At 43.0% G+C, this 16797-nt stretch overlaps 1 protein-coding gene across 5 annotated transcripts in view; it reads left to right on the top strand.

The window, feature by feature from the left end:
• LOC133549571 (signal-induced proliferation-associated 1-like protein 1) overlaps nt 1-16797 on the top strand; it is a 153532-nt gene that overhangs the window by 109137 nt on the left and 27598 nt on the right. For all 5 annotated transcript variants that reach the window (XM_061895115.1, XM_061895118.1, XM_061895117.1 and 2 more), the window contains 2 exons: nt 8210-8789; nt 15662-15936. In XM_061895115.1, coding sequence (XP_061751099.1) covers nt 8210-8789; nt 15662-15936 — 855 coding nt within the window. The remainder of the gene's footprint in view (nt 1-8209; nt 8790-15661; nt 15937-16797) is intronic.

Raw genomic sequence — 16797 nt, 5'->3', positions numbered from 1 at the left:
CATGTTGAACTCAAATGATATACATTTAATATAATATACCCATCAATCACAGTGGTAGCATAATTTACCAGTGGCGGTCTTAAGAAAACAGATTTAACAAATAAATTGTACGTCAATGTGAAAAGTTATATCGTCTTTTCAACTTTAGTTGACGACAGTGCATGAAGTCAGTGCATACGTCAGCGTAAAGATGAGAGAGGAGACTCCGACTGGTGTGTTGGCTGGCAAATGTCACTCCAAAATACACCCTGACTGGATTTTCGATAAACCTTAACCAAGTTTTCAGCATTTAAATGTAGTGCATTCAAGTGAAACATTTTTAAAAATGTTCTTGCATGACATTCTGACAATAAAATTGCATTTGTGTCCAATTACAAAGGTACCTAGGGCTGGGCGATTATATGACCCTAATCGAGGAGCGCAATTTGAGTTTGATTTGAGTATGATCGCGGTGACCAGCTGTTAGCATTTTTACCTCCATCATGATGAAACTGTCTGTTAGAAGTTACAGCATTGGTAAACAGTAGGGAAGCAACGATGCTTAGTATAATCCTGCACGCAACAATCTGCTTTTATTGACTTTGAATCTGTGTGTCTGTGAATGTGTGTGTGAATGTGTGTGTGATTGTGTACGTTTTCGTGTGTTTGTGTCTGTGTGTGCGCGACCATACTGTTGGACAATCGTATCAGCGTTGTGCTTCTTCCCCCTTACACAGCTTGTAAATATGACTAACACTACTATAGAGGTTGAAACACAACATTAACAAGGAAGCAGCAACTTTAGTGACAGACTTCTGTTTCACTGCAGCGCACCAGTAATACTGCCCTGAACGCGTCCGCCTGTAAACAAAAAGGGATCTTAAAGTCAGGCATGCGCAGTACCGGCTCCTCACAGAGTGCTTTCTTTACCTGCTAAAATCCCCGCTGGCACTGCTCCGTCCACTGGACCAGTTCTGGAGCACCCTTTCGGGTGAGGTCAGTCAATGGGCCGGTCCAGTCCGCGAATCGAGGAATGAACCGGCGGTAGTAACCCGCCAGCCCCAGGAACTGCCTCACCTACTTTTTAGTTTTGGGAGGTGAGCAGGCGGCGATCGCTGCTGTTTTTTCCACCTGCGGTCGCACCTGCCACCCCCCAAGTGGTACCCCAGATACTGTACCTCCCTCCGGCCAACCGCGCATTTCGCCGGGTTGGCAGTGAGCCCCGCCCGCCTCAGGGACTCGAGCACCGCCCCCACCCGCTGCATGTGCTGTTCCCAGCTGCCACTCTGGATGATGACATCATCCAAGTAGGCAGCGTGGGGCCGTAGCACTCGGTCCATGAGACGCTGGAACGTGGCAGGCGCACTGAACAAGCCGAACGGAAGGGTCACGAATTGGTACAATCCGTCCGGAGTGGAGAAGGGCGTTTTTTCCCGGGACTCTGGAGACAAGGGAATCTGCCAGTAGCCCTTGGTTAAATCCAGTGTGGTAAAAAATTTAGCAGTGCCCAGCCGATCCAGGAGCTCGTCGACCCGGGGCATTGGGTATGCGTCAAAACGTGACTGATCGTTCACCCTGCGGTAATCTACACAGAAACGCACGGTCCAATCCTTCTTCCCCACCAACACAATGGGACTACACAATGCGCTGTGAGATTCTTCTATCACCCCCATTTCAAGCATAGTTTTTAATTCCCCACGCACAATTTTGCGTCGGGGGGCGAGTCGGCGGCGGGTCGCTGTGGTGGGTCCTGCGGCCGTCTTCGGGATCGTTTCCCGCTGCAACGCCAGGTGTTCCTCCGCCAATTTGACTGCTGCTTTCACCTCCAGAGGGCTGTGGTACCTCACCCACGCTGAGGTTCTGGCCGGGATGCCGTCCAAAAACTGCTCCAGGATTATGGCCTCCAACATGTTCTGATCTTGCCCGTTGGGCTGTAGCCACCGGGTCGCTGCATCTCTTAGCCGGTAGGCGAATACAGATGGCTGGTCATCTGGCTCCAGCCTCATCCCCCGGAATTTTCGGCGGTGGTCTTCGGGGCTGCTGCCTACTCTGTCCAAGATAGCATGTCGGAGGTTGACATATTGCAGGCGGGCCGCTGCCGGGAGACCCAGCCCCGCCCGCTGTGCCTCCCCCTCCAGGAGCGGCAGCAGTTTTGCTCCCCATTCCTCTTCCGGCCATTTGTTTGCCACTGCTGTCACCTCGAAGACGTCCAGGAATGTTTGAGGATCCTCTCCTTCTCCCATGCGTTTCATGGTCGAACCACCTCCTCCTGTCTCCGCTCTGTCCATTAATAATTTTAGCACTTGCGTCTGCTGCTGGCTCGCTGCTGACACCTGTGCCAGCACTTGCCCAAGTGCCTCGAGGGGGGTCGGTGCCGACATTTGTTGTGCGTTTTTCCTACTTGTTGGGCGCCACTGTAGAAGGTCTCCGACCTGGATCCTCCACTTTGTCACGGACACAACACACTTTGTTCAGTGGTTACACTTTCTTTTTTGGCTTTTCAGCTCACTCAGATTACACAGTATTGTCTCTTCCTTCCACTCCCCCGTCCGTCCGCCAGTCTCTCCCTCCTGTCGTTTTCTTTCATGATCTCCAGCCCTGCTGATAAAGGATCAGGTGATTAGATAACTCGTCCCAGCTGAGGTATCTGCTCACCTGATTGCTGCTTCGTGACCGGCTCCTGCGCATGCCCCGCCCGCAGGGAACGCGTAGGCCACGCCCCTCTCCACAGTCATCTATTTCTCCAAAGCTTGTGTAGTAGATAGAAGATACAAAAGAATTGTCAATGCTAAAAACAACATTCAAACTTATACAAACCACAAACATACTTCTGACTATTCTTCAGGTTTATTCTGAAGATTTTACACTACTTGTTTGATTCATTCTATCCCCTCATAAACACTAACATCGCCGTCCTAGTTTCGTGACTGACCATTATGGTCGTTAATAAAATGCAGGTTCAACCTTCCTCCTGTCTGCAGTTTCCAATCGATGTGTCTTTTGAGCAGATACCATCTCGAAGCTGCCACTGAAAATTATGTTAGATGACCAACAATAAATATCTCCATATATCAACCCTGAAAAATAGCCATCATTCTTTGTATTGCGTGGTTTACAAAGCCTTGTAAGTTTGTGACCACTCAGCAGTGCATTTAGACAAAAGTATTGTCTGGAAGGCATGGGTCAAACGGTGCTCTGATTTTTTTTTTTTGGGCAAAGCAGTCTGCTGAAAATGATAAAAAAGGAGATTTTACACACCAACTGGAACTATGGTCAAAGTTGGGACTGCCACAAAACACATTTTAAGACGTACAACTCTCTACTGCTGTCTGGCAGCTAAAGTGGATAGTGCACCCCTCCCCAATTTGTCACGTTTCATGTGTCTTATAAGCTGTAATGAATGGAGCCATATGAATCCCATTTCTACTAAATACAAAAAAGAGCCAAACTAATGTCAAAATAAGGCTGTTTATAGGTTTCTCTCCAAATGTCGAGATGCACTGGCATCATGTCCCATATTTAAAGTGTCTTGTTTGAAAACATTATGACACTATTTTAATGGGACGGTTTTTATCTTATCATATACTTTCAAAATATTGACCGAGTTCAGCGTTTTTATCTTGAATTTGTATGCTTTTTTTGGTGTAAACAGTCCCCACCACCATATTGCTTGTTCTTTTTTGCCTGTGAATAATGCAGTAAATAGCAGTGTGTTGGTGCTCCACGGAGAGAACAGCCAGAGAGAACTGGTTTCCAATTCCACAATCAGTTGTGTGATAACTTAGGATAACGTCAGCCATTTCTCCGTAGCTCGTGTAGTAGATAGAAGACAAAAAAGTATTGTCAATGCTCCAAAAAACATTCAAATTTATACAAACCGAGTTTATTATGAACATTTTACACTATTTGTTTGATTCATCCTATCCCCACTCTTTATAGACAATAACATCGCCATCCTAGTCTCGTGACTGATCGTTTGGTCTGTAATAAGACACAGGTTCAACTTTACTCCTGTCTGCAGTTTCCAATCAATGTGTCTTTTGAGTAGATACCACCTAGAAGCTACCACTGAAAATTTTGTAAGATGACCACAATGAATATCTCCATATATCAAACCACACTTGCTCCCATTGCGGGAGCTCTGTGTATGTTTATATCAACTCTATGTATGCACCCAAATAAACATTAGTGTGATTATGGCAACATGGAGAAGTTTGTCACTATAGTATTTGTTGACATGCACTTTTTTTCCACTGGCTGACTCTTGGCTTAATCATGTGTGCTCACTCCCTTGATTGCCATCCCTCCGAACAAATACTCTCAGTGTACATGTACTCATAGTTACCACCTCTCCTCGCTTTCTTTCTCTTTTTACCTATTTCTCATGGTAACTTGCACACTGTTACCCTTGCACACACCGTTCTCTCGCTCCCTAATGCCTTCCTTGCAAGGCTCGCTCTGACAATGCAAGCGTCCGCCTTCCCTTTCTTTCTGCCTGCCACTTTGCCTTTGGGCAGCGTGAGCCGGAGTGGTCTGAAGGAGTTAGCGGCGTGCACATGAAGTGTTCACTTCAGCCAGACATGCATGTGATTGGAAAGGATCGTGGAGGGACAGAGTTTCTCAGAGCACAGCAAGTCTACCTCAGGAGCGGATGAGTCAAGCTTGCCTTCTGTCTTGCAACCTGCAAGCAAATTGTGCTAATTTATCAGGAAATCCTTGGAAAATATTATTTTTGTATGACCACTAATTGCTTTTTGAGGTGAGGTGCTTCTGCTGGTTTTTGCAATGAAATGGAGATGTGTGGGACAGTGAATCTTTGAGAACAGTGGATCAACCACACCCAGAGGTGCTAACACCGCCTTTCTTTGGTTGCTGCACCACTTTGTGAGATTAATTACTGATTGTTTGCCAAGACTTTTCCCATGGATGCTGTTCCTCTGTGACGTGGAAATTAATGTGGGGTCGGATTTCCCATTGTCGCTACATAAAGCATCACAAGTTAGCGCTGCCAAGTGTATTAGTCTGTTGCAACAAAAATCCAGGATTTTTTGCTGTGGAACCAGTAGGTAAATATGACTGATTGTGTTGATATAGTTTGAGTTCACAGATTGTGACCTAATAACACACTCATCTGTGCATGCACTATGTCATTCCGTGCGGTGTGTTTGATCTCTATACTACAATTTTTTGAGTCATCGGGATTTGATCATGTTCAGGTCACTTTGGGCCAGACAGGAGCATTAAAGAAACGGCCTGGGGCCAGCGGGGTGCTAATCCAGCCGCTTTCAACCGCTGCCCCTTAGTCACACTGTGCTGAAAAGATGGCATTGCGTAACTCTGGATCTTTGTGTAGGAAATGTAGGCTGTTTGTGTTTTCACACTCAAGCCACAGTGGCACTTCTCCAAACCAGAGCAGTACAGAGTGGCAGGTTGTCAACACTGGCTGCTGCCCTGTCAACCGAGATGGAAGCAAATGTCCCACAAACTGTGAGAGCCAAAATGCTGTCTTTCCTCCGCTTCCTTCTTCTTGATCGTCTCCACGCAATGATTCGGTTCAGAAATTGCCCCACATGTGACGTCAGTCTGCATGCAGTTCAGTTTGTGTTCAATGTCAACAACCAAACAAAAAGATTGGCTTTGAAAAAAAAACCTACCGATTGTGAACGTAGCCTTAATATCACAATTCTGCTAAATAGGACCACAAGTGAGATTTTCCCTTTCATATCAATATCTTGTGGGTGTACACCGAGCAAAAAGCATAAACAAGTCAGGCATGTATTTAAAATGTTTTAAGATAGTTTCTGTGAGACACTTTTGGGTCTCGCCCCACTAGTTTATAATCACTGGTCTAAAGTATCATCGAAAGAAAACATTCACCAAGACCTAAGAGCTAGTACAATTATTTTGTTCTGCTCAATGGTAGAGGCATGGAAACAGGAGTTAAAAACGTTGAGACTTACCGTACATCGTCATCCCTTCTATAAATAGCACTTTACAAACTGGATTAATGAATTGATTCTCCACATCGTCAATCGCGACAATGAAGTGAATTGGTAGCCTGTAGTACAACTTAATACTTAATACTTCTCCCTCTCCTATTACAAAACAATATTTGTTTGATTATTAACACTTTGTTTACAAAATAAACAAAATATTAATTAGTATGTACATGATATGGTAGAGAGTATTTATCATACATGTGTAATATACATACATTATTTCCATTTCAATTAATAATTCTAAAATACAATACAAATGAACGTGTGAATAATTGTTTTAAAAACAGAAAATTAAAATTTGTACATTAAATTTAAGAAACTATTATTTTTGATACATTTGATAAAAAAATGTTGCCTATGCAACCAGTTTAGGAACACTCTGTGTACCTATTTCAAGTTTGTTTTTTTTTCATCCTGAATATTATTTTAAAGTGCTTGGATTCAATCTTGGATTAAACAATGTTTTGAGGTCTGATTTGCCTTTGTATTTTCAGGAATTGTCTTATTCAAAAATGTTTCATTCCCAATGGTTATGTTACCGTCTAACCTGTATTGGAGTCAACCAGGCAGGTGATTTCTGAACACCTGTTCACTAATTCATTGTTATCCAGTCTCAGCACACTAATAAGAGAAGTGCATTAGCTAGAAGGGTTCTTAAATGAAACGGGTAAAACATGCTACTGTGGAAACCAAAATACTTTTTATGAGGTAATTTTCTGTCCTTGCAACGAAAAACGAGACACTTTTTGACAGCAAGTCATGTTTCAAAGGACATCACATTTTTTTTACTTACCCTGTTCTGCAGCTTCATCATGCAGTACGAGTGGGCTGTATGACAGAATCTAGCATACTAGCATAGTTCTCCTTTGTAGCAATTGTGGTAAAATTTACTTGAGGCTAACAGAAAAAAGCAATAACAGAAGACGACCGCAACAACCCCGGCTCGGGGACAGACAAACAGACATAGAGAAGAGAAAACAAAGCAAAATAAAATAAAGATAAAATACAATGCTAGTGGTTTGTTTAAAAAAATGTGAACTGCAGAAATAGCCAAAAATCTCCACGCTATGGTAGGACATCGTATTTAAGTTTTCGGTGCATTTGTAAACCCTGGTATTTGTTTGAATACATTTGTATAATGTGAAACAATCTTATTTGGTTCTGCGATGTGGTTTTTAATTTAAAAAATAGTTGTATCTCAAATCAATGTCTCCTTTGAAATTAATTGAGATCAACTAAATTGGTGCTCGCTCCCCTTAAGAAGCAAATGTTTAACAAGTGACATGAATTTTAAAAAGAAAAACTAACTTTTAGATAAGAAGTCCATTCATCCATCTTCTCCCAATTGCCCCCTTTGGGGTCACGTGGGGGCTGAGGCCTATCCCAGCTGCACTTTGGCGGAAGGCAAGGTACACAGACAGACAACACTCACACTCACATTCACACACTAGGGACAGTCTAGTGTTGCCAATCAACCAATCCCCAGGTGCATGTTTTTGGAGGTGGGAGGGAGCCGGAGTACCCGGAGGGAACCCATGCAGTCACGGGAAGAACATACAAACTCCACCCAGAAAGACTTTCTCGCTGTGAGGCACGAGTACTACCCACTGCCCCACTGTGCTGCCTAAATAAGAAGTATTGTCTAAAAAACATATTAATAGAATGCACCACTAAATACTACAGTAGTTTTATGACGTAATGAAATAATGAACTACGGCCTTTATCTTTTCAAGCTGCTTCTCTATCAAACACACCATCAGCAACTTCTTAAAATTTCCATGGATAAATGTCTGCCGTTTAAAAATTGTTTTAGCATTCTTGGCTGGCATTGTAGCTGCAGACTCATTCTGCTTCAGTATGGTGCAGACTTTGTATAACAAAATTTGTTGCTGTAACTCAAAGCATAATAATTAGCTGAGAGACAGGTCTTATCTTAAACACTTTTAAGTTGGGGTTCTCTTAAGTTGAGGTACAATTGTAGTTTTATATTGGTATCAATTAATATTAAGTAGCACTGGTTCTTAGATGTAAATTGAAGACATTTTGTTGGGAATACATAGCTGACTTTTGCTCAGTTAGTGCCGGATTAATTCCTACTCCATGCAATGTTGACTGTTCACTCTGTTTCTGAGATGTAATATGCTTCGCCCATGAAAAGGATAAGTAATACAGAAAATGGATGATTATGGTTGTGTTGCAGTAACCTATATACAGTATTTGTTTCTCCACAGCGTGGCTGTTAGCCGCTCCCAGGACGTCCCCCCCTTTGGTCCACCTATCCCCAAGGGCGTGACCTTCCCAAAATCCTCTGTCTTCAGGGACTTCCTGTTGGCTAAAGTGATTAACGCTGAAAACGCAGCCCACAAATCGGAAAAGTTTGGCGCCATGGCGACACGCACACGTCAGGAGTACTTAAGGGACCTCGCGGAACGTCATGTAACCAACACACCTGTTGAACCCACCGGGAAGTTCCCCTTTATTTCCCTGGCGCACAAGCGGCGTGAGAAAGTGCGGCCGTACAGCGGAGCGGAGCTCCGTAGCCTGGGGGCCATCACCTGGCAGGTACACGCTGAAGACCAGGTTGCCGGCGCGGAGCGGGAATGCCTCCTGGCCATTTCGAACGACTTTGTAATCCTGCTGGATCAGGAAGCCAAAGCGGTTGTGTTCAACTGTGCCACGCACGACGTGATTGGTTGGTCGACGGGAAGTCCCGCCTCCTTGAAGATCTTCTATGAGCGTGGCGAAAGCGTCTCACTTCGCTCCATCAATAACAACACAGAAGACTTCGGAGAGGTTGTCAAGAGACTAGAGGTAAGTAGGGTGTGTCTTCTTTCCATGCAGTTACATCTTATCAGCGTATATTCACACCTTTTCCACCGCACTCTTCACTTTTGACAGAACATTGTAGTATTTGGAGATACAAGGCATGTTAATGTCAGCTTACCCTATTGCCATGCTTTATAAGTACTCCACAATGTCCATTTTGCTGCCCTCAGTCTCTTCTTCAATAAAAATGTGTCCTTAGTAGAGATGCGCGGATAGGCAATTATATCATCCGCATCCGCGTCACCAAAATCGTCATCCACTCGCCGTCCACCCAAACCAACTTTTTATCGGGACCGTACCCGCCCGCCAACCGCCCGCTGAATTATATCAGAGGTTGGCCACCTTTACCACTCACAGAGCTATTTAACACTGTTTCACAGAGTAATGGAGCCGCTAACGTTCTCGCGACTATTCAATAGCGTTCATCCTGATGACAAGAATATGGGCGTGCTGTGAAGCCATTGCCTTTGACACCTTCAACAACATGTACGAACCGATTGTTAGTCCGGCCACATGTTGTGTGCAGCTACCTCAATCATACGTATGAGATTGAAAGGCATACTGGGTAATACAGACTACACTGATGGTTGTGATATAAACAACTTTAACACTTACTAATATGCGCCATGCTATGAAGCCACACAATACAAGATTGACAAACACATTTCGGGAGAACATCCTCACAGTAACACAACATAAACGCAACACAACTAATACCCATAATCCTTTGTATTCATGACACTTCCTGAATATATTTTACACCCCCGCGCCCCCAACCCCTCCCACCTTACCGAAGCACGGGGGGGTGGGGTGGCGGGGTTTGGGGTGTATAAAATAGTCAGGAAGTGTCATGAATACAAAGGGTTATGGGTATTTGTTGTGTTGCGTTTATGTTGTGTTACTGTGAGGATGTTCTCCCGAAATGTGTTTGTCGTTCTTAATTGGTGTGGCTTCAAAGCGTGGCGCATATTACTAAGAGTGTTAAAATTGTTTATATCACAACCATTAGTGTACTCTGTGTCACCCAGTATGCCTTGCAGTCGTGTGCGTGTTGCCGCGAAGCCACTTACAACATGTTGCTGGACTGACAAGCAGCTCGTGTGCAATGTAGAAGGCGACAAACCAAAAGGCTTCATAGCACGCACTAATATTTAATATTTGGGTGATTGCCGGCAGTCATTCAAGAGAATAATGGTGTCTCCTATTGACCTCTTCGCTTTATGACACGGGTCTTAAATGGCTCTTTGAATGGCAAGGGATACCGATCCCAGAACCAAGTATATCAAATGTCTCCGGATGGTTCAACCGCCACCCGCCCGAATCCAATTAGAATCTATTTTTTCGTCATGTTAACCGCCCGACCCACGGTTTACCAGCAGACTCCGCGGATGAGACCGCAAACCGCGCATCTTTAGTCCTTAGTGTAGCCAACAACAGAATACTGAGAAGTAAACACAGGAGACGATCATTCTCAGTTCTTGTTTGTTGGCATGTCTTCTGCCGACCGTTGCATTCAATGCTACATGTTTTTACCGTCTCCCGCTGTACTGTTTTGAAATAGTTAAGCTGACCTTGCGCTATGCAGTCGAAAAATGACAATATAGACTGGGTATACTGACAGCTTATAGTAAACACAATGTTTTACCTATTAGAATTGGGGCGGCATAGCTCGGTTGTTAGAGCGGCCGTACCAGCGACTTGAGGATACCATGTTCGATCCCCGCTTTCGCCATCCTAGTCACTGCCGTTGCGTCCTTGGGCAAGACACTTTACCCACATGCACCGAGTGCCACCCACACTGGTTTAAATGTAACTTAGATATTGGGTTTCACTTTGGAAAGCGCTTTGAGTCACTAGAGAAAAGTGCTATAAAAATATAATTCACTTCACTAGAATTGAATTACAGATACTGCAGATTTTCAGTTGAACAATTGAGTGCATAACTGTAATAATTATCCACCAGATATTGTCCCATAAATTATCGTCGATACACAATATTATTGTCAGCATTATTTTTTTAGACCAATTTAAGCAGTATGTAATCATTATATATAAACAAACCCCATTTCCATATGAGTTGGGAAATTGTATTGGAAGTAAATAGAAACGGAATACGATGATTTGCAAATCATTTTCAACCCCTATTCAGTGAATATGGTACAAAGACAACATATTTGATGTTCAAACTGATAAGCATTTTTTTTGGGGCAAATAATCATTAACTTTTGAATTTGATGCCAGGAACACGTGACAAAGAAGTTGGGAAAGGTGGCAATGAATACTGATAAAGTTGAGGAATGCTCATCAAACACTTATATGGAACATCCCACAGGTGTGCAGGCTAATTGGGAAACGTTGGGTGCCATGATTGGGTATAAAAGCAGCTTCCATGAAATGCTAAGTAATTCACAAACAAGGATGGGGCGAGGGTCACCACTTTGTGAGCAAATTGTCGAACAGTTTTAGAACATTTCTCAAAGAGCTATTGCAAGGAATATAGGGATTTTACCATCTACGGTCCGTAAAATCATCAAAAAGTTCAGAGAATCTGGAGAAATCACTGCACGTAAGCAATAATATTACGGACTTTTGATCCCTCAGGCGGTACTGCATCAAAAACCGACATCAGTGTGTAAAGGATATCACCACATGGGCTCAGGAACACTTCATAAAACCACTGTCAGTAACTACAGTTGGTCGCTACATCTGTAAGTGCAAGTTAAAACTCTACTATGCAAAGCCAAACCCATTTATCAACAAAATCCTGAAACGCCGCCAGCTTGGCTGGGCCCGAGCTCACCTAAGATGGACTGATGCAAAGTGGAAAGGTGTTCTGTGGTCTGAAGAGTCCACATTTCAAATTATATTTGGAAACAGAGGATGTGGTGTCTTCCAGAACAAAGAGGAAAATAACCATTTGGATTGTTATAGGCGCAATGTTCAAAAGCCAGTATCTGTGATGGTATGGGGGTTTATTAGTGCCCAAGGCATGGGTAACTTACACATCTGTGAAGGCACCATTAATGCTGAAAGGTCCATACAGGTTTTGGACCAACATATGTTGTCATCCAAGCAACGTTATCATGGACGACCCTGCTTATTTCAGCAAAACAATGCCAAGCCACATGTTACAACAGCGTGGCTTCGTAGTAAAATAGTGTGGGTACTTTCTTGGCCCACCTGCAGTAGAGACATGTCTCCAATCAAAAATGTGTGGCGCATTATGAAGCGTAAAATATGACAAGACCCTGGACTGTTGAACAACTTAAGCTGTACATCAAGCAAGAATGGTAAAGAATTCCACTTTTAAAGCTTCAACAATTAGTTTCCTCAGTTCCCAAACGTTTATTGAGTGTTGTTAAAAGAAAATGTGATTTTAACACAGTGGTGAACATGCCCTTTCCCATCTACTTTGGCACGTGTTGCAGCCATGAAATTCTAAGTTAATTATTATTTGCAAAAAAAAATAAAGTTTATGAGTTTGAACATCAAATATCTTGTCTTTGTAGTGCATTCAATTGAATATGGGTTGAAAGGGATTTGCAAATCATTGTATTCCGTTTATATTTACACCTAACACAATTTCCCAACTCATATGGAAACGGGGTTTGTAATTCATATTTTTTATCACTCTAATTAGAAGGTCAACAGACTTTTGAATATCCTAAATAGGTCAACAAAAAAAACAAAATGAACTATCAATTTCTATTAGCAAAAATTTCACTTCGCTTATTGAACATCTTGAAATGCATTTTTTGTGGGCTTGTCCGTGTTGATAGGTTAATCCTGCTAATTTGGTTTGTAACCAAAATATTTGCACAACGCATATTTGGCATTGCAATCAGTAATTGTTATTACCTTGCACTGCTTCTCACCAGCAACAAGCCATGTTCTATCGCTACTCCCTGTGTGCATAACATAGCAGTCTCACCTCCGCTCAGAGAGACAAAGCTTGTGGATAACTGACAAGTGAGTTTACTCCGTTCAATTAGTTCTGCTATCAAATTAGCGTGCTCAGAGGTTTGGAAGCAAGAGATGAAGACAACACACAAACATGGCAATTTATCCATGCTGATTATTGAGTGCATTTTCATTTATTGTTTGATTAATTGAATACATTATCTGGTATATGGGTTTATATAAAGCCTCAGAGAGTTGAACGCCCCTGCCTCACATACTTCTTTGTCACCCTTGGGCAAGGTGTAGCCCATCAGGGTTACGATACTACCCCATGGAACAAGCAGGAAGGAGATGCGTTACCCGGCTCGGAGAAAGCCCGGGGCCCTTCTCAGGAACCAGGGCTCGTCAGTGAGCGCCTGGTGCTTAGCCACGAAGCCCGGCCGGGCACAGCCCGAAGAAACTGCGTGGACACACCATCTTCTCCGTCACGTGGGCCCACCACCCGCAGTCAGAACCAGTGTGGTCGGGTGTGCTTCCAGTTGGATGGCCGTAAAAGTGGAGGCTTCAGACGGATCAATTTGGGGCAGCAGAGAGTGACTTTTGGGACGTAGAATGTCTCTACGCTGGTGGGGAAGGAGCCTGATCTGGTGCGGGAGGTGGAGCGCTACCGGTTGGATCTGGTGGGACTTACCTCTACGCATAGCAAGGGCTCTGAAACCACACTTCTGGACAAGGGATGGCTCTTGTTCACTTCTGTTGTTGCTCAGAGTGTGAGGGCCCAGGCGGGTGTGGGGATACTCAGAAGTCTCCGGCTGAGTGCCTGTACGTTGGAGTTCACCCCAGTGGACAAGAGGCTCAGCTCCCTTCGCCTTAGGGTTGGAGGGGGAACACTCTCTCTGTTTGTGCGTATGCACCAAACAATAGTTCAGAGTATTCGGCCTGCTTGGATATCTTGCACTGGTTCCTGTATGGGGCGCCGCCAGGGGATTCCATAGTCTTACTGGGGGAGCAGTTGGGGGACTATCGGGCGGCACCAAAGCTGTTCTGGAAGACCATACAGCACCTCAGGAAATAGAAGCAGCAAGGATGAGACTCTGCTGACTCCAAGTGAGGAAGTTGTAGGGTGCTGGAAAAAGCACTTTGAGGAACTCATCAACCCAACTACATCAGACACACCCTCGCTGACAGGAGCAGAGCCTGTGGATGATGGGGGATTGAAGTGGATCTCTCGGAGTAAAGTAACCGAGGTAGTTAGACAACTCCACGGTGGCAAAGCTGCGGGGGTTGATGAGATTAATCCAGAAATGCTGAAGGCTCTGGGTGTTGAGGGGCTGTCTAGGTTGATACGCCTTTTCAACAGTGCGTGGAAGTCTGGGACAGTGCCAAGGGAGTGGCAGACTAAGGTGGTGATTCCCTTAATCAAAAATGGAAACCAGAAGGTGTTTGCTAAATATAGCGGTATCACACTACTCAGCCTCCCAGGGAAAGTTTACGCCAAGGTACTGGAAAGGACGTTCTGGCCAATAGTCGAACCTCAGATTCAAGAGGAGCAATGTTGATATATTTATATATATATATATATATATATATATATATATATATATATATATATATATATATATACCGTATTTGAGTCGCTCCGGAGTATACGTCGCACCGGCCGAAAATGTATAATAAAGAAGGAAAAAAACATATACGTCGCATTTTTGGGGGAAATGTATTTGATAAAATCCAACACCAAGAATAGACAATTGAAAGGCAATTTAAAATAGATAAAGAATAGTGAACAACAGGCTGAATAAGTGTACGTTATATGACGCATAAATACTGTAACCAACTAAGAATGTGCCTGGTACGTTAACGTAACATATTATGGTAAGAGTCATTCAAATAACTATTACATATAGAACATGCTATACGTTTACCGAACAATCTGTCACTCCTAATCGATAAATCCGATGAAATCTTCTTCCTCGATGTCACTTCTAAACAACTCTGCCAACTCCAAAGGTACGCGCTGCTTCCTCTTGTCGTTTTCTGCTGCATGTTTCACTACGTCCAGCTTGTAATCTGCAGTACATGAATTCCTTTTTGGTCCAATTTTTGTTCAGTGCTTCTCAGTTTTTATAAGTTACCGCCAACGATGAAATGATCCATTTTAATACGAACGGCAGTAGCATATAGCAGTTAGCATTCCATGACCCACAATACACTTCTTCCATGACCCTCCCACACCGAATTCTTATTGGTTGACGTGTATATGTGACGATTGCTGACATTTTATTCGTCACTTCCGCGAATGAAATAAATAATATTATTTGATATTTTACGGTAATGTGTTAATAATTTCACACATAAGTCACTCCGGAGTATATGTCGCACCCCCGGTTTATAGTCCGAAAAAAAAAAAAAAATATATATATATATATATATATCTATATATATAGATATCTATATATATATATCTATATATATAGATATATATATAGATATATATATATATATATCTATATATATATAAATATATATATAGATATATATACTTGCAGCATGTATATAAAGCACTGGTGGAGGCTTTTAAAGTTGTTTTAGAGGGCCTTTTAAGGCTACAACGGTGACGCCTATTTCCCTGCCATGTATCCTCCCAGATATTGGTCCTTGCTGCTTGTTGGGTTGTATGGAGTACACTGTCTGTCTGCACTAAACTGGCTGTAGATCAGAGCCTGCGTTGGGCAACTACATAAACAAATGCCAATTAAAAGCGTTTAATAGCATGCCATATCATAACAAAAAAATGTTTAAATCTATATATTTTATTCACCAGACACATCTTTTCTTGTAGTTATAATCGCCACACCTCTTTTAAAACATGTCTTGTGAGTAATGAGTAATGCATCCCAATGTTGCGGTTTAATATATATTTTTTGGCTTTTGTCCTCTTATTTCCTGTCTGCTAGCTTTTGACCAAAGGAAGCCAAACTGCAGAGATGACCCTGCGCCGCAATGCCCTGGGTCAGCTGGGCTTTCACGTCAACTTTGAGGGTATTGTGGCAGAGGTAGAGCCCTATGGCTACGCCTGGCAAGCTGGACTAAGGCAGGGCAGTCGACTGGTGGAGATCTGCAAGGTTGCCGTGGCGTCGCTTTCTCACGAGCAGATGATCGACCTGCTCCGAACCTCGGTCACCGTCAAAGTGGTCATCATTCCTCCACACGAAGACTCTACACCTCGCAGGTAGAGTGGAAAAAGGGATTAGTAACACAATGTGGCATAGCATATTTTCTACTACTACAGTACTTTTTTGGAATAGCACAGTGATGGGTCAAACGATATCGAAGCATTGATGCCTTATGACCAGAGGTGGGTAGTAACGCGCTACATTTACTCCGTTACATCTACTTGAGTAACTTTTGGGATAAATTGTACTTCTAAGAGTAGTTTTTATGCAACATACTTTAACTTTTACTTGAGTATATTTATAAAGAAGAAACGCTACTTTTACTCCGCTCCATTTATCTACAATCAGCTCGTTACTCGCTACTTTTTTTTTTATCGATCTGTTAATGCACGTTTTGTTTGTTTTGATTTTGTCAGACACGCATTCAAAGTAGGAAATACGCATGCCTGTGTTTCACCAATCAAATGCAGTCACTGGTGACGTTGAACCAATCAAAGAAAAACCACTGTCACACGTCGAATCCGACCTAAAAAGTTTAAAAACTTATTGGGGTGTTACCATTTAGTGGTCAATTGTGCAGAATATGTACTGTACTGTGCAATCTATTAATAAAAGTTTCAATCAATCAATCAAAAGTGTAAAGGAAAAAACACACTTTTTATTTCAACCGTACTTCCCGTCACAAGCCTAAAGACTGATCGCACAGTTCCTGTCTTCACAATAAAAGCGCTGCTCCATCGCGCCTGCGCTAACAAAATAAGAGTCTCCGAAAGCCAGCGCAAACAAGCGAGCAAGCTACGGAGTTTGCCGCCAATGTATTTCTTGTAAAGTGTATAAAAACGAATATGGAAGCTGGACAAATAAGATGCCAAAAACCAACGACTTTCATGTGGTATTAGACAGAAAAGAGGAACTTT

This window comes from Nerophis ophidion, linkage group LG03 (genome assembly GCF_033978795.1).
Source record: "Nerophis ophidion isolate RoL-2023_Sa linkage group LG03, RoL_Noph_v1.0, whole genome shotgun sequence".
Classification (NCBI taxonomy): domain Eukaryota; kingdom Metazoa; phylum Chordata; class Actinopteri; order Syngnathiformes; family Syngnathidae; genus Nerophis; species Nerophis ophidion.
This window is presented reverse-complemented; position numbering and strand designations above follow the sequence as displayed.